Raw genomic sequence first — 27,554 nt, 5'->3', positions numbered from 1 at the left:
GTCAAGAATATAAGCAACAATAAATGTTGGCAAGGATGTGTAGAAATGGGTACACTCATATACTGATGTGGGACTGCAAATTAGTGCAACCATTATGGAAAACAAAATGGAGATTTCTCAGAAAACTTGGAATGTAACCACCATTTGACCCAGCTATGCCACTCCTCAGTTTATACCCAAAGGACTTAAAATCAGCATACTACAGTGATACAGCCACACAATGCTTATAGCAGCTCAGTTCACAAGAGCCAAACTCAGGAACAAACCTAGGTGCCCTTCAATAGATGAATGGAGAAAGAATATATGGTATATATGCACAATGGAATATTACTCAGCCTTAAAGAAGAATGTAATTATGGCATTTGCAGGTAAACAGAGATGAAGAATATCAAGCTAAGTGAAATAAACCAGTCCCAAAGAACCAAAGTCTGAATGTTTTTTCTGATATGTGGATGCTAAATCACAACAAAGGTGGGGGGAGCCTTAGGAAAAAATAGAGGTACTTTGGATTAGGCAGAGGGAAGTGAAAGGAGGAAAGTGGCTATGGGAGGACAGTAGAATGAATTAGACATTATTACCCTACTTACATATATGATTACATGTGTGATTTTACATCATGTACAACCAGAGGAATGAGAAGTTATACTCCATTTATGTTTGATGTGTCAAAATGCATTCTGTCGTGTATAACTAATTAGAACAAATTCTTAAAAATGCAAAAAAAGTATCAATACTGGTTTATCAATTTTAATTATTTAAATTTTAATTTAATTATTTTAATTATTCAATTATTTAATACTGATTTATTAATCTTAATAGTGTATCAATATTGGTTTATTAATTTTAACAAAATACCTTACTTCTGTAGATATTATAAGTTTCCCAATGATGACAGATTCTCTCACAGTTCTCCAATCAAGGCCTGGGGAAGGCTGTGTTCCCTTCAAAGAGTTCTTTCTCACCTCTCCCCTAGCTTTTAGAGGTTACAGCCATCCTGACCTTCCTTGTCTTACAGATGCATAATTCCCATCTCTGTCTCCCTTGTCACCTGGCTTTCCACCCTGGTCTCTCCGTGTGCTCACATGCTAATTCTCCTTTCATAAGCACACTGGTCCTATTAGGTTTAAGAACCACAGTATATCCAGCATGATCTTAGCACAGGATTATTAAATACATCTGCATTGTCCCTATTTTCAGGGACCACTATTCAACCCATTATTATTATGTTAATAATAGCGGAAACAGGGCATACTGTCTTTGCAAGTTTTAAATCCAAAACTATTTTTTAAATTAAAATTTTTCATCTGTAAATTAGTGAACAATAAAAAGAAAAATAATTTGATAAAATAGTTGCAAGCAAAATAAATTGACAGGCATTCATGAAAAGAGCTTGAAGAAAATGTAATATTTTAAAATAATAGTTCCTTAAGAGCAGGGGATTATTGATAATTATATTTTTAGTGTTTCTATGGACTTTTAATACTATTTAATTGAATGATGCATTTTCCCAAAAATGATTTCTTTTGCCGAGAGAGAGAGAAAGAGAGAGAGCCAGCGAGGGAGAGCGCTCAAATCATTGTAAAGCATCAATTTTCAGGCACTGCTCTATGAACCCTTAATAGTAACATCTCGTGGAATGTGGCTGTTACACAGAATTTCTGGAGTAAAATATGAAGACCCAAACCCAGTAAAAAAAAAAAAAATTCACAATTAGAATGTGACAATGGATTTTGGGCACTTATATTTGTAATTAGAGATACACAGCAACCATCCCATACAGTTGGTCATATTATCCTCTCTACCAACAGAATATTTAGAGAAATGCAGATTTTGTAGTTGCCAGGTAATTTTGTCCAACAAATTAATCCAAAATTAAGCATCTTTTCTAATTTGTCCTCTGTTCTGCTAGGCACAGAGCATCACCCAATGGTGGGCAGACCCACAGCCCAGAAGTCCTTGCTTTAGGATGAGTAAATGCCTCCAAAAGCAGCTGACCACATGTCTTCCAGGGATCACATAGAAATTTGAAGGATTTCAAGTATTCAACTATGTCACATACAATATGATAATTCCTCCTCCTGTGCAGCATTTTAGACTTCCAGCAGCTTTAGCATCTAGAGTAAAGTCAATTCCCAAAGTGTGAGATACAAGCTTTCAGGGGCAAGTTGGGTAGGGAGAGGTCATCACTGAACAAGAGGTCATCAGTGAACAACAGCACTTTGTTTTTAAGGCAATGTACTAATGCTTTTACAGGAGAGACTTGATCAAATTAAATTGGTAAAGAAACACTAATCATGGTAAATTAGTTTACCCTGCAATACTTAAAGCATTCTGAATTGTAGAAAAATGATTAGAAACAATGGGATTGGCAGCTGCTAGAACTTGGAAGGAAGGTATAGAATGCATAGTGAACTGAACTGCTAAAGCATCCTAGTTTAATTTAGTGTTTAACAGCACCTGTACTGCCCTAAGGTTATGTTACATATATTACAACCCAGTACAATAACTCATGTTCATATTGATGACTTAAGGCCAGAATATTCTATTCAGTGAAGCAGAGAGACATGTAAATTAATTTCAGAGGTACGTTAAGATTCATATAAATGAAGCATAAGGCACAACACCAGTTTTCAAAATGTAATCTGAGACCCTGGAAAAGGTTACCTTGCCTTTTTCACTGTGTTGACATTTGCACTGATGGTGAAAAATATATATGTGATAGAACTGACAGTACCTTAGCATGAATCAAGGCAACAGCACCTTAAAAATACCCTCCAGGAAGCAGGAAAAATCATTAATGTTATTAAATCGCAACCTTTAAGTGTACATTTTTAATGATCGATGTGATTAAATGAGAAGTACACACAAAATGCATCTGCAGCCATGTTTTAGTCCACTTTTTTGCTGCTGTGACTAAAGGACCTGGCCAGAACAACTATAGAGGAGGACAGTTTCAGAGGTCTCAGTCCATAGACAGCTGGCTCCATTCCTCAGGGCTCCAGATGAGGCTGAACATCACGGCGGAAGAGTGTGGTGGAGGGAAGCATCTCACATGATGGTTAAGAAGCAAGAGAGAGAAATTCTACTCCCCAGGTACAAAATATATACCCCAAAGCCATGCCCCTAATGACCCACCTCCTCTTGCCATACCCCACCTGCCTCTAATTACTACCCAATAAATCCCAACAGGTGATTAATTCCCTGGTTGGGTTAAGGCTCCACAACCCCTCATTTTACCTCTGAATCATTTTCATACTGCCTTACAGATGAGCTTTTGGGGGACACCTCACATCCAGAGCATAACAGGCCATAAGTGAAGTATGATAGCAGTTTTAAGGAAAAGCATGTGTGCTCTTGTTTGAGCTATAAACTGAAGTAGAAACTAGTTTTATTGCAGAGGAAAAACATCAAACTCTAGTTATTGAGAATTAGGTTATGTGGCAAGCATTTTCTTAGAAGGAATGAGGCAAATCTGTCACTTCAAACATTTCACAGTACTTGTGCCAAAAAAAAAAAAAATGGGATTTTTTTTAAACTAAAAGTAAAAAATAATTAATTAATTTTAAAACTTGGGACTTTTGAACAAAATTAGAACTTCAGAAAATTTACAGCCCTTATTATGTGCTTGCCAGATCCCCATTACTAAAGATTTGTCTGACAATATTAAAAAATAAGTTACTTAGATATTGTATACATAGTAAAACGTATCAACATTTGAAGAGCTGCATAACTTGATGCGCAAATTTTCTAGATGACCAATGCATGATGTTACAAAATCATCCATGAGTAAAAGATCCACTCAACATACAAGATTAGCCAATAGATTTTAATGCAATAAGATATGAGAAAGTAATTGATATGGTTTCAGAGTTCAATTGCAATAATTTTTTTTGGTTTTATGAATTACCGTTCAATAAATCATATTTTAAGCTAAACTTAATATTTGTCTTTTTGTTTTCTTTTTTCCCCTTGCTGGTCCACTGACCATAATTTTGTATTAAGGTTTTTATTTTGTAGATTTGCATGCAATTTTTAAAAGTAAAAATAATAGAGATCCCACCTACCCTTTACTCAACTTACCCCAAGGCACCACCTTGCAAACTGTATAATACACTATCCTGAACAAAATGTTGACATTGATACAAAGTACAGAATAGTTCTATCATCATGAGGATCCCTCTTGTTGACTTTTAGTCCTACCCATTCTTGTCCCCCACCTTGAAAACCTAGAACCCATACAATGTTATCATTGCAAGAATGTTATATAATGAAATCACATAGCCTATAAGCTAGAAATGACTTTTTAATATAATTCTCTAAAGATTCCTCATTGTTATTGCATGTATTAATGGGGCAGTCCATTAATGGTTCACTGGTTTTTATAGCTGAGTACTATTCCATGGTATGGATGTACCACAGTTTGCTTAATCCATTGAAGGATATCCAGAGTCCTTCCAGTTTGTTTTTTTTAATAAAGCTGCTATAAACATTTGTGTACAAGTTGTGAGGCAATCACGAATTTTCATTTCACTAGGATAAATGCCTAGGCATGCAATTGTTGGGTTGTCTGGTTAGCGATTATTCTTCCTTTTAATTGCCAAGTTATTTTCCACAGAGCCGAATCATTTTACATTCCCACCAACAACATGTGAGTGACCCAGTTCTCCACGTCCTTACTAGCACTTGGTGTTGCGACCATTATTTTATTTTAACCACTCTGTAGTGACATCTCATTGTGCTTTCATCTTGCAGTTTCCTAACAGCTAATGATGTTGACCACCTTTTCATATGCATTATTTCCATCTACATATCTTATTGGTGAAATGTCAATTAATGTCTTTTGCTTGTTTTCCAATTAGATCATTAGGTATTTTTACTGTTAGTTTTTTGAAAATTCATTATGTATTCTAGACACTAGGCCTTTGATGGATATGCGTTTTGCAAATATTTTCTCCAAGTCTGTAGCTTGTACTTAATCCTCTTAACAAAGTCTTTTTGCAGAGCAAACGTTTTTAATTCTGATGAAGTCCAATTTATCAATTTTTTTTCTTTTATGGATCACTTTACCTAGCCTTAACTCCCAACAATCTTCTCCTAGTTTGTAGTTTTACATTTTTACATTTAAGTCTGTGAACCATTTTAAGTTAAATTTTTTATGATGCAAGACTTTAAGTCAGCATTCGTCCCCACCCACTATTGTTGTTCAATTGCTTCAACAGCAATTATTGAAAAGGCTATCCTATGTCCATTTCGTTTTTGTACCTTTACCAAAAATCAGTTGTGCATATCTGGGGCAGTCCATCTGTGGATTTTCTGTTTTATTCCACTGAAATATGGGTTCATCCCTTCACCAAGACCACACAGTATTGATTACGATAGCTAATACAAATAGTCTTAAATTTAGTAAGTTGATTCCTCCCATTTTATGCCTCCTTCTTAAAGTTGTTTTATCTATCTAATTCCTTTACCTTTCCTTATAAATTTTAGGATACTTTTGTTTATATCTACAAAAAAAAGTCTTGTTGGAATGGAAGTTTGATGAAAATTAAATTGATCAGTATATCAGTTTGGAGACAAAATGACATGTTTACTGTGTAGAGTCTTCTAATCCATGAACACAGAATATCTCCATTGAATTAGGTTGCTGTAATTTCTTTCGTCAGCATTTTGTAGTTTTCAGCATTCAGATCCTGTATAGGTTTTGTTAGATTTACACCTAATTATTTCACATTTTGAGCAACTATAAATCATATTATAGTTTTTATTGTAGGATTTATATGTTCATTAAGAGATACACAGGAATAGAAGGGAATTGTTTCTGTTGTATTGTATCTTGTGACTTTACTGAACTCAATTATTAGTTCTGTGAGATTTATCTTTTACATATTCCTTAGAATTTTCTATATAGGCAATCACACCATTTGCAAAATTGTATTGTTTTCTTTCAGTTCTGTGGTGCTTTGCATTCTTCTTCCTGCCTTATGGCACTGACCAAAATTTCCAGCACTGTGTTGAATAAGATGGTGAGGGAAGCCATCCTGGCTTTCACCATTAAATATAATGGTGGCTGCAGATTTTGGTAAGATGTTCTTTTTCTAGTTGTAGAAGTTTCCCATTATTCCTATTTTTCTGAGAATTTTTATCAGGAAAATGGATGCTGACTTCTGTCATGCTTTTCCTGCTTTGATTGATATAATTATGTAATTTTTCTTCTTTATTCTGATAATATGAGGGATTGAAATTGTTTTCAAATTACTGAGCCAGCCTTCAAAATCCCTGAAATAACCCGATTAGACCATGCTGCCTAGATTCCTTTTCTGTATGTTTCAACTCCATGTCCTAATATTTTAAGGATATTTTATACCTAATATTCATAAGGAATTATCTTTGTTCATTTTGTGCTCCTAAAAGAGAACACCTGAGACTGGGTAATTTATATATTAAAAAAAAACAGAAATTTATTCTTTCATAGTTTGAGAGGCCAGGAGATCCAAGATCAACTGGAATCTTGTGTGGGACTTCTTACTATGTCCTCACATAGCAGAAAGCAGAAGGGCTAAGAGGAAAAAAGGAAGCTGAACCTATATTTTTTTATTACAGCAATAATCCTATCTATGAGAGCATCCTCATATGATAATTATTTCTTAAATGATTAACATGGGACCACCTGTTAATACTGTTATGATGGCAATTTAATTTCAGATTTAATGGCAGTTAAATTCAGATTTAATTTCAATTTAATGGCAATTTGAGTTTAGAAAGGGATATTCAAACCAAAGCAAGAATATTGGTCTATTATTGATTTGTACATACTTTGTGGGGGTGGGGGTAGGTACTGTCTTTGTCTAGCTTAGTTAACAGTATTGCTAGCTCTATAAAATGAATCTGGAGGCTGGGCTAAGGATGTAGCCCATTAGTAGAGCACTAAAAAAAAAAAAACCTTCAGACATGTTCTCTTTTCGTTTCTGAAAGAAATTATATAGAAGTGGTGCTAATTCTTCCTTAAGTAACTGGTGAATTCCTCTCCAGTATAATTATGTGGGCCTGAATATATTTAAGAAAAAAGGAAAAAAGAATATTCGAGAAAAAATTCCAAGAAATATGTAAAAGATAAATCTCACAGAACAAAAATAATTGAGTTCAGTAAAGTCACAAGATACAATATAAACAGAAACATTTCCCTTCTATTCCTCTGTATCTCTTAATGAACATATAAATTCTACAATAAAAACTATAATGATTTATAGTTGCTCAAAATGTGAAATAATTAGGTGTAAATCTAACAAAACCTATACAGGATCTGGATGCTGAAAACTACAAAATGCTGACGAAAGAAATTCTTAACAGTTATATATTCAATTATCTATTTCATGTTTGGAAAATTTTTTGATATTATTTCATTGAGTAGATTGTTCATGCCTTTGGTTTGGACCTCTATGCCTTCCTCTATCCCAATAACTCTTAAATTTGGTTTTTTTTACACTATCCCATATTTCTTGAATGTTCCTCTCATGGTTTCTTACCATTTTCACTGTCTAGTCTACATTTTTTTCAAGATTATATATTTTATCTTCATTGTCTGAGGTCCTGACTTCCAAGTGGTCTAATCTTTTGGTGATGCTTTCAATTGAGCTTTTAATTTTATGCCCTTCTTTCTCCTCAGCAGGGCCACATCACCCTTCTGACAGTGCTGCATTGTTTATAAGGAATTTACTATGAAATCTATCTTCAATACAAAATTATATGAACTCACTTCTAGAAATTTCCTTTATGTCTTGATTGTCAAAAAGGCCATGATAGATATTGTTTCATTACAAATTTATCATAGGGAAAAGAATTTTAGTTAAGTTAAAACTTGGGCTAGGGATACAGTTCAGTTATAGAACACTTGCCTATCATGTGTGAGGTATTGGGTATTTGGTTTATTGTTTCTTTCATTTCAAGGATTTCTCTTTGGTTTTTCTTTAGAACCTCTATTTCCTTATTGAAGTAATCTTTTGCTTCCTGTACTTGCTCATGTAGCTCTTTGTCAAAATGATCTTTTGCTGCCTGTATTTGCTCTCTTATATCATCCTTTAATTCACAGAACATTTTAATTATGTACATCCTGAACTCCTTCTCTGTAATTTCATCTGCTGTGCTGGCCATGGATTCTAATAATGTGATATCTTGATTTGTTTGTGGCACTTTCTTCCCTTGTCTTTTCGTGTTGCCCATGTGTCTTCCTTTCTAGCTCTGTGAATCTGAGGCATTGGGTTTTACCCTATTGGCATATAGTGCCCCTATAGGGTTCCAATACCTCTCCTTAAGGGGAAGGACAATGTTAACAGATCCCAATGTAAACAAAATACCACCTAAAAACAAATAGTTGTTATTAAGACATTTATAGTTTGGTCACAATGTACAGAAATGGTGAATTCAGTTATTATCTACAATATAACCCATAGGTTTGTAAAAGGGTTTACAGTTTCTGATGGTGGACAAAGAACTGGGGAGGAGGTGCAGGAAGACATGCTGAGGAGGAATTCATGAGGATATGGAATTGTTATGTCTTAGGAAGTGTGAAAGAGAAATCTAAAGAAGAAGGTTAGTAGCAGGAGAATAGAGAAGTAGTAATTATGGGTAGACAAGTAAGAAGGAAGACAGTAGAGTACATTAGACAAACATATATTAAGAAAAATTTTAAAAATGCTAAAATAGTAAAAATTGGAGAGAAAAAACAAAAAATGAAGAAAAAAGAATATACAACAATTGTAATATACTACTCAGTTATCTCAGTCCTCAATATCCTAATTCATGCAAAGTACTTGGTTTTGGTATGTTGGGAATGTGTGGGCAGGAGAATAGAGAGAAGAAAAAAAAATCTCAAGGGAATAAAAAAGGATTGTTTTGGTTGCAGATCATTATCTTTCCTGCTTCCCTTATCATCCAATAGGTGGGGCTGTCTGTTCTTAGTTGGTATCTCCACCCTCAGTATGGTGGGGGTTACCAGGGTGTGACAGTTGGTCCTATTGGGAGTCTGCACCTCAAGAATCTCCTTTGGGTTCTGCTCCTGTGATGTGTGCACCGGGTCTTATCTCCTCATCTCGCCTCACAGTTCCTGCCCTCTAAATTAGTCTCTAAAGTGTATCTCCCTCACCCTCTCCTTTTCTACTTCCTAGTCAGGAACCTTTCTCTCTGGGGGTCTTGTGTGTTGCACTCTGGTGGCTGCGCACCTGTCGTGGAGGGCTGTTTGGAATTGGGCAGTCACTCTGCTGAGTTAGCAGCTGCTGGGGACTGGGAGGAATTAGAAAACTATGGGTACCTGGTTATCCAGTGTTCCAAACTGGTAGTTGCCCCAACTAAAGATGGTGATGGAGGTGTCCCAAGATGGAGGCTGATGCTTTCAGTGAAGGGGTGTTGGGTCAGGTGGGGGGAGCCAGGCAAATGCATTGTGCGATGCATTCAGAGATGAGCTCTGTGGTATACTGTGTTGCAGATGTAGGCTTTCTTCAGAGCCTGTGATGTCCAAGGTGCAGGCAGGCTCCCATGAGTAGGGGACTATGGCAGTAGCTGCTGATTCCCAATATGGAGGGGACCAAGGAGCCCCACGTTAGTAGATGAGGGTCCACACAGCAATGGCAGCTTGAGTTCCTGCATGTGGGTAGCGACTGAGTGTCCTTCATGGGAGCAGTGTCTGGAAATTCTGCACCTGCACTGATCCCAGTGGTCCCCCTTATGGCACCCTGCATGGGCAAGTAGTTAGGAGTCGGGAGTCCTTTTCTAAGCTGAGGCCTGGGGCCCCACAGGACACAGTGGCCATGATTATTCCTGTGAAAGATCAGCTGTGGAGTGGTCCTCTATCACTCTCAGCAAAACAGTATTCCCATTAGTTGAGACCCGGGTCACCAAGCAACACAGAATGCTTCCTCCCTCTGGCCTGCCATCTTGGATTCCCCCTCAATTTTCTATTTCCATTGAATGAGCTATGGCAGTTTGGGGTTTTTTTTTTGAGGAATTTCTCATTTCATCTAAGTTGTCAAATTTGTGTGTGTGTAGAGTTGTTCAATATTCCTGTAGTGTTCTGTTTATGCTTTCTGGGGTCCATGATAATTTCTCGTTTTATTTCTATATTGTTAATTCATGTCTTCTCTTGACATTTTTTTCCCATCAATTTTACCAGAGATCAATTTTATTGATCTTTTCAAGAACTGGCTTTTTTGCCAGTTTTCTTTATTGCTTTTCTGCTCTCGATTTCATTGATTTCTGCTCTTCATTATTCATTCCTGCCTCTTGCTTTGGGTTTATTTTGCTCTTCTTTTTCTGGGTTCTTGAGATGGGAGTTAAAATGATTGATTTGAGACTTTATTTTTTTCTATTGTAAGCATTTAATGCCATAAATTTCCCTCTCAACCTTCTTTCAGCTGTGTCCCACAATTTTTGATGTGTTATATTTTCATTCATTTCAATGCATTTTGAAATCGCTTGAAACTCCCCCTTCAGCCCATTGATTATTTATAGCTGTATAGTTTAGATTCCTAATGTCTAGAGGTGTCTTCTGTTATTCTCTTGTTATTGATTTTTTTTGTTTGTTTGCTTCTGCAATGGACTCTATTCTGGTATACATGTTGTGGTAAATGAAAAGAATATGTATTCTGCTTTTGTTGGTTTCTGCATACTTCAAGTTTCAACTAGATCCTGTTAGTCAATGGGTCTGTTGAGTTCAATATCCTTACTGATTTTCTAAAAGTGTGCTATTAGTTGTTGAAAAGGTGATGCTGAAGTCTCTAACTAGAAAAGTAGAATTGCCTATTTCTCTTGTCAGTTCTATAATTTTTCTTCATATTTTGCTGTTCTGCTGTTTGGTGCATGTATTTTCTCAGATTATTGTCTTCTTGGTGTATTCACAATTTTATTATAATACAACACCCCTTTCTGTCTCTGATAACTTTCTGTACTTGGGAAATTCCTTCCATCTGATATTAATATAGCCATTCCCACTTTTCTTTGTTTAATATTTGCATATTCATTTTTACCATCCTATTCTCAATGTGAATCTATTATTGTATTTTAACTCCTTTTCTGGTAGAAACCACACAATTGGATCATGTTTTTTAATCCCTTCTACCACTCTGTCATGTAATTTGTGTATTTAAACATTTTATATTTCATTTAGGGCTGACGTATGCCATTTTAGTTTTTGTTTTCTGTTTTTCTGATTTCTTTTGATTATCTGTTTTCTTTCTCCCTTTCTGTTCATTTCTGTGGTTACTTGAACATACTTTAAAATTCCACTTTTAAAATAGTGTTTTTGAGTGAATGTTTTACATAGCTTATTACTTGTTGATGTAGATACTAGGAAACATAAACATAACTTACCACAGTCTACTGATGTCACCATTTTACCAATTCAAGTGATAATGTATAAGACTTAGCTCCCTTTATGTCTCTTTACCTTACCCCATTTATAATTGTCTTTAGGCAAACTCAGCCAAACTCTAACCATCCCATAGATTAGTGAGAAAAATAAATATATTTTTTTTTCTCACACAAAAGTTATCATAGGAAAATATCATTGTCAGAGACCTGGCACATCCTTAGAAAATTTCACTCAGGTTGTCACTGTGCCATTTACCAATATACTATGACTGTTCAAATCACTATATATCCACGCAAATGTAATATCACCTGGCTCAGATTTCACTAAAGCTCCCATAAGCACGTTGCATATAATCTTGTCAAATGCCTTCCAGAAATCCAGATGCATTGTCTTTAAAAATAATCTTCTAAAATTAATAAATTTGTCTTCATTTAAAAAAAAATAATTGTCTTTAGGAATTTGCTCTGTACACATTTACAACCACATTAGTGTGATAATGTTTGCTTTGACTGATATGTATACTTAGGAAAACTCAAAAGGAGAAACAACACTATGGTTTTTATCCCTATTTTTGCTGTACATGTTCTTGTTCCTTCCAGATATTCTTTTTTGTTGTTGTTCCAATTAGTTATACATGATAATAGAATGTATTTTGACATATTATACATATATGGAGCATAACTTTTCATTCTTCTGGTTGTACATGATGTAGAATTACATTAGTCATGGAATCATATATGCACATAGGATAGTAATGTCTGACTCATTCTACTCTTTCCTTTTCCCATTCTGCCTCCCTTCCCTTCATTCCCCTTTGTTTAATCCAAAGTACTTCTTTTCTTCCCTAACTCCCACCCCTTATTGTTCTGATAGTTGTTCTTTATCATTTTCTTTCTGTTTAGAGAACTTCTTCTAGCCATTCTTTTGGTAAGTCTGTTGGCAACAAATTCTCTTAATTTCCTGAGAATGTCTTTATTCCCCTTTAATCCTGAAGAATATTTCTTTGGATACAGGGAGCTGGGTTCACAGTTCCTTTCTTTTCACACTTTAGAAAATATTCTGCCACTTACTTCTAGCTACCATAGTCTCTGAGGGGAAATCCACTTCCATTCACATTGCTGTTCCCTTGTCGTTAACATGTTCCCTCTCTCGTTGCTTTCAGGATGTTTTCTTGTCTGGTTTTCAGAATATTTACTAATAAACTTAATTAACATATATTTGGGTGTTTTCTATTGGGGGTTTTCATAGAATCTGTAAATTTGAATTGCCAAACTGGTGAAATATTCAGCCATTTTTTCTTTAAGTTATTTTTTCAGTCTCTCTCTCTTTTTCTTCCCCTTTGGGATCATCATAACACAAATATTAGATCTTTTGTTATAGTCCTACAATCCCTGAGGCTAATTACTATTTTTTTCCAGTCTATTTGCTTTTTATTGTTTAGATTTGGTAACTTCTAAGGTTCTGTCTTCAAGTTCATTGATTCTCTACTAATTTTACTTTTCAGTTCACTCCCTAATGTTTCAGGTTTCAGTCATTTTTTAAGTCTAAATTGTGCCTGTTTCTTCTCTGCATCTTCTATTTCTTTACAAAGTCTTACTTTCTTTTTTTTTTTTTCTTTGTACTGGAGATTGTACTCAGGTGGGCTTTGCCTCTGAGCTATCTTCCCCATCCTTTTTAATTTTCTTATTTATATTTTAGTTTTGAGACAGGGTCTTGCTAAGTTGTTGAGGATCCCACTAAGGTTGCTGAGACTGACCTCTAACTTGCAATCCTCCTGCCTCAGTCTCTAGATTTTTAGGATTTCAGTCTGTGTCACTGTCCTTTATGAATCTATTTTTTTAACTATGTTGCAAAGTTGTTTGTAATTGCTCATTGAAGCATTTTTATGGTTGCAGCTTTAAAATTTTGTTGTATAATTTTAATGTTTCTGAGATCTCAGTGATGGTATCTATTGATATTCAGTTTGAGATTTTTCTAGTGCTGAATAAGATTAATAAATTTCAGTTGAAATTTGGATATTTGGGGTCTTAAGCCATAAGACTCTAGATCCTATTTAAACCTCCTGTTAACTGACACTCTACTAGACCTCCTCTGATTCCACCACTGGAGAGGGGTGTGGCTTGTGACTAAGATGGGGATAGAATCCCTTGTGGTCTCACCTGACAGCATGGGGGTGTCTCATTACCACTCCATTAGAATCAAAGTAACTGCTCAACACGCAGCCCTCATTGGAACCATACTGGCAGAAGTGTTAGTGTTCTTTCTACTCTCTTTACTGGTGGAGGTAGAATGGGGACAGTTTTTTCTGGAATACAACAGTTATTTTTCTAAAAATTTTCTGATTTTCTGTTCTGCTGGGTTGCACTTCTGGTTCTTTGGCTAGAGATAGCAGGTTTGGGATTTTTTTGTTTTCTTTTTTGTCTTTACCTGTTAGCATTTCCAGATTACCAGCTTTTTCAGCTCAAGTCTAGGATATATGAAGCAAAAAGAGAAAGAAAGAAAGAAAGAAAGAAGGAAGGAGGGAAGGAGGAAGGAAAGAAGGAAAGGGAAAGAAAGGAGAAAGAGAAAGAGAGGAAGGAAGGAAAAGGGAAGGAGAAAGAGAAAAGAAAACCCATGTCATTCCTTGAGTCCTAAAGCTCCTAGCTAGTATGCCTCCCTCTCTCCACATGAACGGTTGTCTCACCTTGTCATGCCCAGGTTTTTGACCTGCAATGGGCAGGAAGAAGAGGGAAAACTGATTCTACCCTACCTTACCCAGAAGTGGAAGTCTCACAGCAAACTCTCAAGATAACTACTGCTTCTTAAATTTGGATATATTAAAGAATATCTTAAAATATGTACAAAATGGTATTAAGGTATTTTTTTTCTTTTTCAACTACATATCTGTTTAAAAACTAGAATTGTTCTCATATTATTTCAATCAAACCACTCACAGAATTGTACACAGAAGTAGACTTGAGAATCCAGCTGTCTTCTATAAAGGCAGGCAGCAAAGAAATTTTTGAAGTAAGTAAATAATCCTAGTTTTTTCACTATGTTTTTTGTTTTTAAAAACATAATTATTTCTCATAAAAATACATTTTTATATTAACAAATGACTTTATTACTACTATTTTTAAAATAAATATTTTGGCATTTTGTTTAAATTTCTAATATTGTAAATGTCAATATAGGTAGCTCAAATAAACCATTATTACAACCTCAGTAATTTTAAGAGTGTCAAGAGGGTCATAATCCAAAATGTTTGAGAATGTATGAGGTAGATAAAAGTAATACTGAAGGAAATTCTTACCTCCTCGCCTGAGAGTTGCAGGTTGTGAACATATTGCATAGTTCCTTGTGCCAATTCAGAAGGTATCCCTGGTGGCACCAGAGGGACACAGGCATAGTCTTCGTTTTCTCTCTTAACAGGAATTCCATACAGTATTCTAAAATGTAATTTTTAAAAATCAGTGTTTTTTACATTATTGATAAAGCAAAAAATGTTTGCTTTCTTTTCGTATCTCCATTAAAATAAACATATGGTCATTTGACATCGGCACTAAGTAAAAATTTTGAAAAGATCAAATACTCAAAAAGGAGAACCCAAAAATAATTTGTTTGGCTCTGAGTACCTCTTAATAGTAACCTTTGTGATGGTTTTGTTTTATTATATTGGAAAAATAATACATTCACTCTGTGAAAGCCCAATTATACAAGAGATCTAAAATTATCTATGACCTGACTTCTAACCTACTCCACACTCCACACTCACAACAAAGATTTGGGGCAAAACACCAGCCTGAGCAGAACTGCCTTCTCACATTACAGTTTTGTCTTCTTGATCCACATCTTGCTGGGATGTACAGAAAATTGTTTTGGTGTCAGATCTTCCCTTGGTAGGCTACCAGCTACATATATCTAAGAATATATATATATATAGGTTAAAAAAATTATCAATAAAAGCCTTAATTTAGCCAAAGATATGAGATAAATCAAACTTTGAAGGCAGAATGTATCATTAATGACTGACCTGTGGGTGGCTTGAAAATACATTAATTTTTGTATTGTGTAACTATTAAATATAAAATACATAATGAATAGAAAATGGGCCTCTACAGACTATAGTTCTATCAATTTCACATAAAAATATTTAGAGGTCTAACTTTTCTATTGTATGAACAGCCAATACGAGTCACTAGATGTAAAAAATAAATATATACAACGTATTTGTTGATAGTATGCTAAAACTCTCAAATCCCATCTTACCAGCTCCTAAGGGGTAGTCTGCCCAACTCCAGACTGAAGAAGATAGGAATTTTCCAAAGTAGACTCATGAAAATAAGCAAACCTATCTCACCTTGCCAAATATCTGAATTCAAAGAGAAGTTAGATCTCAACTCCCAGCCTGGTAGATGTCATTGCCACCAACACCTACTCCATTCTACTGTGCTTTGCTGAGCTGCTGAGGATAAAGAGGTAAAAACCTTGCTGTAGCCAGTGTTCTAGATGTGATGATGTAGGACCCACTAACCACTTCAGAAGGCAGAAAGTTCTGGGGTTTCTCTGGGCAAGCACAGGTGGGACAAAGTTGTCCGGTTCTTCGGTAGCAGTGTCCCAGTTACTCCTTTTGTAAATTGTCATTTTGGCCAGTGAGCATATTAAACAGACATAGTGTGGCTCCAGAGTCAAAAGTGGTGACAGTAGAGGCCACTGAACACCTGAATCTCAGCTAAGGTGGTGTGTTGACAGTATGGCTTTCAGCTTCCCACCTTCCTGATGAGGAGCAGCAGCAGCAGCCAGTTAAGCACGCTGTGTGGGTTTTCCCTCAAGCCCTCCTTGACTAATGGTGATCTTTCCAACCTTTCTGTTGATTTTATAAGCATGAACTTGCCCTTACTCAATACCTTCACTAAAGATGTTCCTGTTTTCTGCAACTGAATCTTGACTGATATATTTACAAAAATGAAAGAACAGGAATAGGACTAGGGACTAAGAGAGGAAACCCAGAGTATAAATATATCAAGACCAATAAGAAAGTTCTAAGATTAGGTTGTGGGGAAAGGGTGGCACTTTGGTCCCCAAAGCAGCAGTGTTGGGAGTTGGGGCCTAGTGGGAAGTGTTTGGGTCATGGATTTAGAGCCCTTATGGAGGGATTAATACCTTTCTTGAAGAGATGGGTTAACTATAGTGGGTGGGATTTTTTCCCCCTTTTTCTCATTTGTTAGCTTCTCCTCACCATAACCAAAATACCTGGCAAGAACAACTTAGAAGAAGGGAACTTTTTCTGGCTAATGGTTTCAGAGATTCAGTCCATGATCTGCCCACGCCATTGCTCTGGGCCCAAGGTGTGGCAAAACCTCGCAGCAGAAGGGCATGGCAGAGGAGCACTGCTCCACGGATGGAGGCCAGGAAGCAGAGAGGGGAATGGGTCCCAGGTGTTATGGCCTAGACATGAGGTGGCCCCCAAAAGTGTGTGTAATTTTCAGAGGTGAAATGCTTAGATTATAAGAGTTGTTAGATTAAGTCAGTGGATTGATCCACTGATATAGATTAATTGGGCGGGAACTGTATGCAGATAGGGTGTGCCAGGAGGAAGTAGGTCACTGGGAGTGTGCCTTTGAGATTTATATTTTGTCCTCTGGCAAGCAGAGCTCTCAGCTGCCTACTTGCCCTGTCCTGAGCTGCTTTCTTCCACCACGCCCTTCTGCTATGATGGACTGTTTTATTCTAGACACCATTTCTTTAAAGCACTAAACTGATTTTACAACCTATTTATGGGGTCTGAATCCACAACCTGGAAAGCATTAGCTTACATAAGCGAATGTTTAAAAAAATAGACTCCGAAGGTCTGGAAAAATCTTCAGGAATTCATCTTCTTGAAGATGCTAATCTACAAATCATTTTCTGTAGCCTTGTATAATTTTTTTCTTTAAAAATTTCAAGAGAGGAATGTAAATACTCTGTATGCTTTTTAAAAATCAAAGATGATAGTCTCAAAATGGTGAGTCTACAAAAGAGTACACCTATAATTATATAGAATTTTTTTTTTTTTTTTTACAAAATAAGATTCGGGGGGGGGGGGTGGGCATTGTATTTTTAAATCATTGTAACTTCATTGCTACATGCAAACAGTGACATCTGGTGGAATGACATTGTTTTACTTTCCAAAAAAAATTTAGCTTTTACATAATGGAGTTATGGGAACAGATAAATTTCCAAATAATTCCTTGTTTGGGTATTTCCATTTTTAAAAAATGTACTAATAGAATAGCAAACATTGATAGACCATCCTGATATGGCTTTTTTTTTTACTCCAATCTGTATTTTTAAAATATGCTGAAGGCATACTAATAGGACTATTTGTTCAAAGTAAATAAAATAGAAATTTAAAGGAGTTTACTATTGATTCTGTCTCTAACTGTACCACCAACCATGATGTGGGGTACAAAACTTTGTCTCCTTGTTTATAACATGAATGGTATGTGGAGTAGGACATAAGACATCAAATCTCTGATATATGTACTTCTATGGCACATATCACCAGCTAGACCTCAAACAGGAATTATATCTTGTGCTCTTTGGTATGATACCTTAAGCTATTGCCTTGATTATGCAGCACTGAACAAAGCCACATAAGAGGTGAAGATGGTGTCAGAATCAGCCTAACAGCTAAGACATGGCAGACGATGTGGAGAATGGGGAATGTAAAAGTTAGGTCACTCCCAGAAACCCATGCTGGAAAGAAACAGAGAACAGATGATAGAATACAATATTATAAATGAAGTATAAAGATTGTAAATGAAGAGGCTGGGGCTGGGACTCAGCAGTAGAGCACTTGCCTGGCATGTGTGAAGCCCTGGGTTCAAATCTCAGCACCACATATAAATAAATAAAATAGAAGTCTATCGACAACTAAAAAAAAATAATAATCATTCTTTAAAAAAACAAAATTGTAAGTAAAGATGCTCCTCTATGTCTGGTATCAGAAAAGGTTCATCATTTGACAATGACACAGTAGGAGAAGTGGGGGATCAAGTAATAGCATATATAAAAGTAAGATTTTTTCAGACACTCCAGAGGTTTCAGTGGTTACATAATTAACATCAGGGAAGTCTCCCACAGTTAGCAAGTCCCCATCCCTGGCTCAGATTCAGAAACAGGATTCTCAGTTTCTAGGAAGCAACAAGCAATAGTAAGATTAGATTCCCACCCTAATATAAGCAGAAGTTCCGATTCCAAACTGAGGCACAATGGAGCAAATGCAGACTACCATGGGTAAGTAAAAGATGCTTCTGTCTGCAATTACAGCTCCTCAAACTCTTCCTAGCTTAGGTCAGAAAAAACAGGATGAGTGATTATTCTCCTACCAGAGACCTAAAAGTAATATTTTAATGCCTCCAAGATGAACAGTTAAGAAATGCCAGTGAAATCTACCCTATATTAACTTTGGGTAGCCAGAAATGACCTATCTTCATTCAAAGATGAGTACACAGAAAAATCCAATATTAGTTATATGAAGAAAGCCTTAAAGTATAAGAAATAATAAAGTATTCAAAGAATTGAATGAAGAATGTCTTTTTTGTTGTTGTTGTTGTTGTTGTTTTGGTACCAGGAATTGAGTCCCAGGGGTACTTAATACTGAGGCACATTCTCAGCCCTTTTTATATTTTTATTCTGAGACAGGGTCTGACTAAGTTGCTTAGGGCCCCAAGTGCTGAGGCTGGCCTCAAACTTGTGATCCTCAGCCTCCCAAGTCACTGGGATTACACTCATGTGTTACCACATCCAGCAAGAATGTCCTTTTGAAAAGATTTAATATAGGAAACAAAAAAAAAAAAAAAATTCTAGAAAGGTTCTACCTTACAGTCTCTAAGAAAATATTTAAATGTTTTCATGAAACAAGTAAGAAAAGTTCAGATAAAACAAAAGACTTACAGTTTTCCCAAGATATAACAGTAGTAACAAAAATAAGAAAAAAATGCTGTAACAGTATTGAAATAGGAGTTATTATGATATTTTTTAATATTCAAGCCTTAGAAACTGAAGCCACTGATGAACAGAGGTTTGAAAGGTGAATGTAAGCAAAATAATAGTATAAAAAACAGTTAATTAAGCACTAACAAATAGCTAAATGTTATTCCTGAAGAAATACATGAAATAAACATAATGGAAACGTTACTCAAAATAAAATAGAAAAAAAAAATCCCAAACCAAGGAGCAATATATTAGCATATCAGAGGGGCTTTGCATTTAGTGGAAAAAAAATAATTAGAAAGCAAAGCATTTTCAAATATGTGCTTAGGAATTATTTAATTTAAAATCCTATGAGTATCTAGGAGGAGAAGAAGAGAAACAGATCACATGTGAATAAAATAAAAACAGGCTGGCTGCAGATTTCTCTCTCACAACACCAGATATGAGATGATACAAACGAAAACACAGATAAATATTGGTGAATATGACAGATTATAGGAAATAGCAAAGAAGCAAAAAAAAAAAAAGAGAAAGAGGATATAAAACAAAATGACAAAAATAATACCAAGTACTTCTTCTATAACAAAAAATGAATACAGGATGATTGAGGGATTAGGAGGAAGGGAAGGAAAGTGGAGGAACTGCAGAATGAAATTGGCCAAATTATACTATGTGCATGTATGAAGATATCACAATGAATCCTATTTTTATGTATAATTATAATGCACCAATTATAAATAAATAAATAAATAAAGGGTGGATGACTAGCAAGGTACTTAAGGGAAGGCAATCGGGGGAGGGAAAAGGGGAGGGAAAGGGGAAGACATGGGGACTGCATGGAGCACGTTATGTGCATATATGAATATGTCACAAGGAGCCCCATTATTATGTATCATTTAATGCACTAATAAAAACATTATATTAATACTTTTAAAATAAATTTCTGGTTAGCTTATAAACATTCAAATTGATGTGATCTAGAAGAGGCACGACTAAGAAAAATTAAAATGTAAGAAAGAGCTAACAATAATATATATGTAAAGCAAAAAATGAGACAAGGTCGTTTTACTTTGTGTGGGTTGAGTATACTATCTACAATGAAAATGTATGGACCACAGTTAACCATCTCTTAAATTTTTTTATTAATGTGGGTCAAAAAGTTACACAGGCAGTTTTATATAAACCATCAGTGAAATAGAACACAAGTCTATATAACAGGTTCACAAACATGTTGGAATTTAATGTATGAAAATCTGTGCTATGGTTTGGGTATGGTTTGCGTCTACTTCCCAAGAGTCATGTGCTGAGAGCTGGATCCCCAATATTGTGATGCTAAGAAGTATTAAAACCTTTAAGAGGCAGAGAGCCTAGAGGTCATTTTTGCTCATACCTTTCTTTCTTTGACTTCCTATCCCACCATGTGATTTCTCACTCCCTCAGCTTCCCAACATTGGGATCCCATACACCTTTAGGCCTTCAGCAGAGTTAAGCAGAACCAGCATCATGCTCTTGAACCTCCAGAACTGGGAGCTAAATAAACCTTCACTTTTTATAAAGTACTTAGTTTCAGGTATTTAATTATAGTAACAACAAATAGATTAACACAACTGGCATTTCAAATCACTGAGGAAAAGAAAATTTGTTAGATAATTTATGTCATGCAATTGGCTAGTCAGTTGGGGAAAAATAATAATGTTTATTCTTCTTAATCAAATAAATTGCAGATGGATAAAACATTTATTTTTTTAAAAGGAAGTCACAAAATAGCTTGGGAAAAAATATAACAGAATATATTTAAATGTAAGTGTGAAATGGCCTTGTAAAAATGTACCAAAACTAAAACACATAAAGGAAACAATTTCTAATTTTTACCACATAAAAATTAAAACTCTGTCTAGCATAAAACACCATAAATAAAACTGGAAAATAAAATGGAAAAAAAAATGTCAATAGTGTGTATGCCAAATAATTAAGATCTTTAATATTAAAAGATCACTTAAAAATCCAGAAGAAAGAGATGAATAGTAAACTCCACAAAGATAGAGAAAAGACTGTTCTTGGTAAGGGGGTGTGGCTAATTGGTAAAAAGCAATTATAATATATAGGCAGACCTAGATTAGATCTCCAGGGAAGGAAAGAAGGAAGGAAGGAAGGAGGAGAAAATTCTCAACTTTACCAGAAATGAATAATGTTTTAGTCAGCTTTCTCACTGCTGTGACTCAATGACACCACCAGAACAACTGTAGAGTAGGAAAGGTTTATTTAGGGGCTCACAGTTTCAGAGGTCTCAATCCACAGACAGCAGGCTCCACTCTTTGGAGCTTGAGGTGAGGCAGGACATCACAGCAGAAGAGTGTGGCAGACAGAAACAGTTCACTGTGGTGATCAGAAAGCACAGAGAGAGTCTCCACTCTCCAGATACAAAATACATACCCCATAGCCACACCCCCAATGAGTCACTTCCTCCAGCCACAGCCCACCTGCCTCCAGTTACCACTCAATTAATCCCACCCAGGGATTAATTCGCTGATTAGATTAAAGCTATAACCCAATCATTTCTCCTCCAAACCTTCTCTCATTGTCTCACACATGAGGTTTTGGGGTATACCTCACACCCAAAACATAACAAATAAAATATAAAAATAATCTTAAAAAATGTTTTTCCTAACCAGATTAGAAAAAAAAATTAAAAACTGACAATTAGTTGTTTGGCAAGAATTCAAGGAAATGAATAGTGTCAAGATTATTTTAAAAATAGTCACTGCATTTTGGTTGAATTAGTAAATATCATGAAATAATTTAAATGTTCACACATAAACTTGAGTGAAAAACAACTAGAGCTATAGAATGTCTTGTATGATATAAACATGATTTATAAGAGCTGTCTGGAAGACTATTCACCAAAGCAACATTAACCTAAGTGTTAAACATCTTTAATGATTTGCCCTACTTTAAAACTTTAAATCTACAATTCCATTCTAAGAATTTTAATTAATGGCTATTAACTTCTCTAGACAGTACAAAAAATATTTTTAAAACAAAACATGAAATATTTTATAGTTCTCATCAAAATTGCTATTCAACCAGACATAAGTTTGAACATCATTTTACTATTTCAAATAAACTGAAGTATATACTCTTACCATTTCACTAAAATATCATTAGTGTTCATAAAAAATAACCATTACCATATGCAGAATGGGGAAATCATTAAAGCTATATAACCACAAGTATTATTCTGCTTTGGAGTTAACTTTTCATTGCACAGATAAAGCAAAAGGCTACCAAATAAAAAGTATTTATTTTGTGTTTATGATTACCTTTCTCCAGACACTTATTACAGCAGAAAAAAATTATATATTTCTCTGAACTTGTAGACTCAGCAGACAGATATATTTTGAAAAGGTTAAGCTATGTTTAGCCATATAATCCTCAAGAGATAGATGCCAGAGAATTAAATATTAGGTACTTAAATTAACTTCTTATTTGGTACTTAGGAACAAATTGCCAAGAATTATCATTGTCAAATAGTGTTATTGACTCTCTTGGAAAAAGAAAGTAAGGTCTACTTGAAGAAAAAAAAATTAGAATTTGAAAGAAACCAGCATTTTTAACACTTTGCATGAATAATAGAAACTGTTATTCCCCAAAATGATACTTGGCTTGCACAGCACTAATGGAAATGACTAGTTTCAGTCTTGAGTTAGTACTACTAGCTATGTCTTGATTTTGTATTCCCAGCTTTAGGCTTTTAAAGGACATTTCAAAGTATGTCCTGTGGAACTATTTCCTACAGAGATACTTAAACAAGAATTTCCAAAATTCTTCACATATAATTTTTTTTCAAAAAGTTAGCAAGCATTGATTTCATCAATTGAAACTAAATGATTGGCAAACACATCCTAAAAATACATTTTTGCCTAAATAAAAAATAAATGTAGAAAGTAGAGGGAACTGTGACCACGCACAGAGCAGGCCCAGCGGCCTGCTGAGGGGCAGAGCCGCCCCCCACCCCCCGCGCCTGCCAGGTAGGGGAACTGTGACCACGGACAGAAAAGGCCCAGTGGCCCGCGGCGGGACAGAGCTTCCAATCACTCCTGCAAGGTAGGCGGGCCTGCGACCCACCGGCAGAGGAGGAGCAGCGACCTGCTGAGAGGCAGAGTCGCCCCCTCCCCCTGCGCCGGCAAAGTAGAGGGAACTGTGACCACGCACAGAGCAGGCCCAGCGGCCTGCTGAGGGGCAGAGCCACCCCCCATCCCCCGCCCCTGCCAGGTGACCACCGACAGAAAAGGCCCAGTGGCCCGCGGTGGGACAGAGCTTCCAATCACTCCTGCAAGGTAGGCGGGCCTGCGACCCACCTGCAGAAGAGGAGCAGCGGCCTGCTGAGAGGCAGAGCCGCCCCCTCCCCCTGCACCGGCAAGGTAGAGGGAACTGTGACCACGCACAGAGCAGGCCCAGCGGCCTGCTGAGGGGCAGAGCCACCCCCCACCCTCCGCGCCTGCCAGGTAGGTGGAACTGTGACCACCAACAGAAAAGGCCGAGTGGCCCGCGGCAGGACAGAGCTTCCAATCACTCCTGCAAGGTAGGCGGGCCTGCGACCCACCGGCAGAAGAGGAGCAGCGACCTGCTGAGAGGCAGAGCCGCCCCCTCCCCCTGCACCGGCAAGGTAGAGGGAACTGTAACCACGCACAGAGCAGGCCCAGCGGCCTGCTGAGGGGCAGAGCCGCCCCCCACCCCTCGCGCCTGCCAGATAGGGGAACTGTGACCATGGACAGAGCAGGCCCAGCGGCCTGCTGAGGGGCAGAGCCACCCCCCACCCCACGCCCCTGCCAGGTGACCACCGACAGAAAAGGCCCAGTGGCCCGCGGTGGGACAGAGCTTCCAATCACTCCTGCAAGGTAGGCAGGCCTGCGACCCACCTGCAGAAGAGGAGCAGCGGCCTGCTGAGAGGCAGAGCCGCCCCCTCCCCCTGCACCGGCAAGGTAGAGGGAACTGTGACCACGCACAGAGCAGGCCCAGCGGCCTGCTGAGGGGCAGAGCCACCCCCCACCCCCCGCGCCTGCCAGGTAGGTGGAACTGTGACCACCGACAGAAAAGGCCGAGTGGCCCGCGGCAGGACAGAGCTTCTAATCACTCCTGCAAGGTAGGCGGGCCTGCGACCCACTGGCAGAAGAGGAGCAGCGGCCTGCTGGGAGGCAGAGCCGCCCCCTCCCCCTGCACCGGCAAGGTAGAGGGAACTGTGACCACGCACAGAGCAGGCCCAGGGGCCTGCTGGGGGGCAGAGCCGCCCCCCACCCCCCGCGCCTGCCAGGTAGGTGGAACTGTGACCACCATCAGAACAGGCCAGACCTGCAACCGAGAGACAGAACAGGCCCAGTGGCCTGAGGAAGGGTAGAGCCGCCCCCCCCCCCCGCACCTGCAAGGTAGGCGGACCTGCGACCCACTGGCAGTACAGCCCCAGAGGCCTGCAGAGGGGCAGTGCCGCTGCCTGCACCTGCAAAGTAGACAGAACTGTGATCACCCACAGAACAAGCCTAGCGGCCCGCAGAGGGACACAGCCGCCACCCGCGCCTGCGAGGGAGACTTTGCAACTATACAAGACCAATATAAATATATAGGGGGAAAATTCAATAACACAACAGTTTCACTAAGTAGAAAGGAACGCAAACAGTATGAAGAGACAAGGAAAGAAAGGACCACAAGCAATGCAGGTCAACTCAACATTAGAAGAGGTAATAGCTGCAGCAGATGGAATGTCAGATAAAGAATTCAGGATATACATGCTTCAGATGATCTGGAGTCTCAAGGAAGACATCAGACAGCAAAATCAGACAATGAAAGATCACTTCAACAATGAATTACATAAACAAATCCAAGAAGCAAAAGATCAACTACACAGGGAAATAGAGGTTATAAAAAACAAACAAACAGAAATCCTAGAAATGCAGGAAGCAATAAGCCAACTTAAAAACTCAACTGAGAATACTACCAGCAGAGTAGAACACTTAGAAGACAGAACATCAGACAATGAAGATAAAGTATTTCAACTTGAAAAGAACATAGACAGCTCAGCAAGACTGTTAAGAAACCATGAGCAGAACATCCAAGAAATATGGGATAACATCAAGAGACCAAATTTAAGAGTCATTGGGATACAGGAAGGGACAGAGTTTCAAACCAAAGGATTGAGCAATCTATTCAATGAAATAATACGAGAAAACTTCCCAGACTTGAAGAATGAGACAGAACCCCAAATCCTAGAAGCCTACAGGACGCCGAATGTGCAAAATCATAAGAGACCCACACCTAGACACATTATAATGAAGATGCCCAACATACAGAATAAGGAGAGAATTTTAAAAGCTACAAGAGAAAGGAAGCAGATCACATTTAGGGGTAAGCCAATCAGGATAACAGCTGATCTTTCAACACAGACTCTGAAAGCTAGAAGATCCTGGAATAACATATTTCAAACACTGAAAGAAAATGGGTTCCAACCAAGAATTGTGTTTCCAGCGAAATTAAGCTTCAGGATGGAAGATGAAATTAAAACCTTCCACGATAAACAAAAGTTAAAAGAATTTGCAGCTAGAAAACCATCTCTTCAAAACATCCTTGGCAAAACATTACAGGAAGAGGAAATGGAAAATAACAATGAAAACCAACAGTGGGAGGTAGGACACTAAAGGGGGGAAAATAATCAAAGAGGAAAACAAACCATGTTTAGTAACATAAATAAACAAATATGGCTGGAAGAACAACCCATATCTCAATAATAACCCTAAATGTTAATGGCTTAAACTCACCAATCAAGAGACACAGGCTAGTAGAATGGGTCACAAAACAAGACCCAACAATATGCTGCCTACAGGAGACGCATTTGATAGGAAAAGACATACATAGGCTGAAGGTGAAAGGTTGGGAAAAATCATATCACTCATATGGACTTCGGAAACAAGCAGGAGTATCCATACTCATATCAAATAAAATAGATTTCAAGCCAAAGTTAATCAAAAGGGATAAAGAGGGATACTACATACTGCTCAAGGGAACCATACACCAACAAGACATAACAATCATAAATATATATGCCCCAAACAATGGTGCAGCTATGTTCATCAAACAAACTCTTCTCAAGTTCAAGAGTCTAATAGACCACCATACAATAATCATGGGAGACTTCAACACACCTCTATCACCACTGGACAGATCTTCCAAACAAAAGTTGAATAAGGAAACTATAGAACTCAATAACACAATTAATAACCTAGACTTAATTGACATATATAGAGTATACCACCCAACATCAAGCAGTTACACTTTTTTCTCAGCAGCACATGGATCCTTCTCAAAAATAGATCATATATTATGTCACAGGGAAACTCTTAGACAATATAAAGGAGTAGAGATAATACCATGCATCCTATCTGATCATAATGGAATGGAACTGAAAATCAACGATAAAAGAAGGAAGGGAAAAGAATACATCACTTGGAGAATGAACAATAGGTTACTGAATGATCAATGGGTTATAGAAGACATCAAGGAAGAAATTAAAAAATTCTTAGAGATTAATGAAAACAGAGACACAACATATCGGAATCTATGGGACACATTGAAAGCAGTTCTAAGAGGAAAATTCATTGCTTGGAGTTCATTCCTTAAAAAAAGAAAAAACCAACAAATAAATGATCTCATACTTCATCTCAAAATCCTAGAAAAAGAAGAGCAAAACAACAGCAAAAGAAGTAGAAGGCAAGAAATAATTAAAATCAGAGCTGAAATTAATGAAATCGAAACAAAAGAAACAATTGAAAAAATTGACAAAACTAAAAGTTGGTTCTTTGAAAAAATAAACAAAATCGACAGACCCTTAGCCATGCTAGCGAAGAGAAGAAGAGAGAGAACTCAAATTACTAACATACGGGATGAAAGAGGCAATATCACAACAGACACTTCAGAAATACAGAAGATAATCAAAAATTATTTTGAATCCTTATACTCCAATAAATTAGAAGATAGTGAAGGCATAGATAAATTTCTTAAGTCATATGATCTGCCCAGATTGAGTCAGGAGGATATAGACAACCTAAACAGACCAATATCAATTGAGGAAATAGAAGAAACCATCAAAAGACTACCAACTAAGAAAAGCCCAGGACCAGATGGGTATACAGCAGAGTTTTACAAAACCTTTAAAGAGGAACTAATACCAATACTTTTCAAGCTACTTCGGGAA

At 37.2% G+C, this 27,554-nt stretch overlaps 1 protein-coding gene across 1 annotated transcript in view; it reads right to left on the bottom strand.

Moving 5' to 3' along the window:
* Ttc6 (tetratricopeptide repeat domain 6) overlaps positions 1-27,554 on the bottom strand; it is a 238,690-nt gene that overhangs the window by 114,450 nt on the left and 96,686 nt on the right. The window contains exon 7 of the mRNA XM_058584485.1: positions 14,652-14,787. Coding sequence (XP_058440468.1) covers positions 14,652-14,787 — 136 coding nt within the window. The remainder of the gene's footprint in view (positions 1-14,651; positions 14,788-27,554) is intronic.

Source organism: Marmota monax, unplaced genomic scaffold, assembly GCF_021218885.2.
Source record: "Marmota monax isolate L192 unplaced genomic scaffold, Marmota_monax_Labrador192_F-V1.1 WCK01_AAM20220418_F8-fsc00001, whole genome shotgun sequence".
Classification (NCBI taxonomy): Eukaryota; Metazoa; Chordata; class Mammalia; order Rodentia; family Sciuridae; genus Marmota; species Marmota monax.
This window is presented reverse-complemented; position numbering and strand designations above follow the sequence as displayed.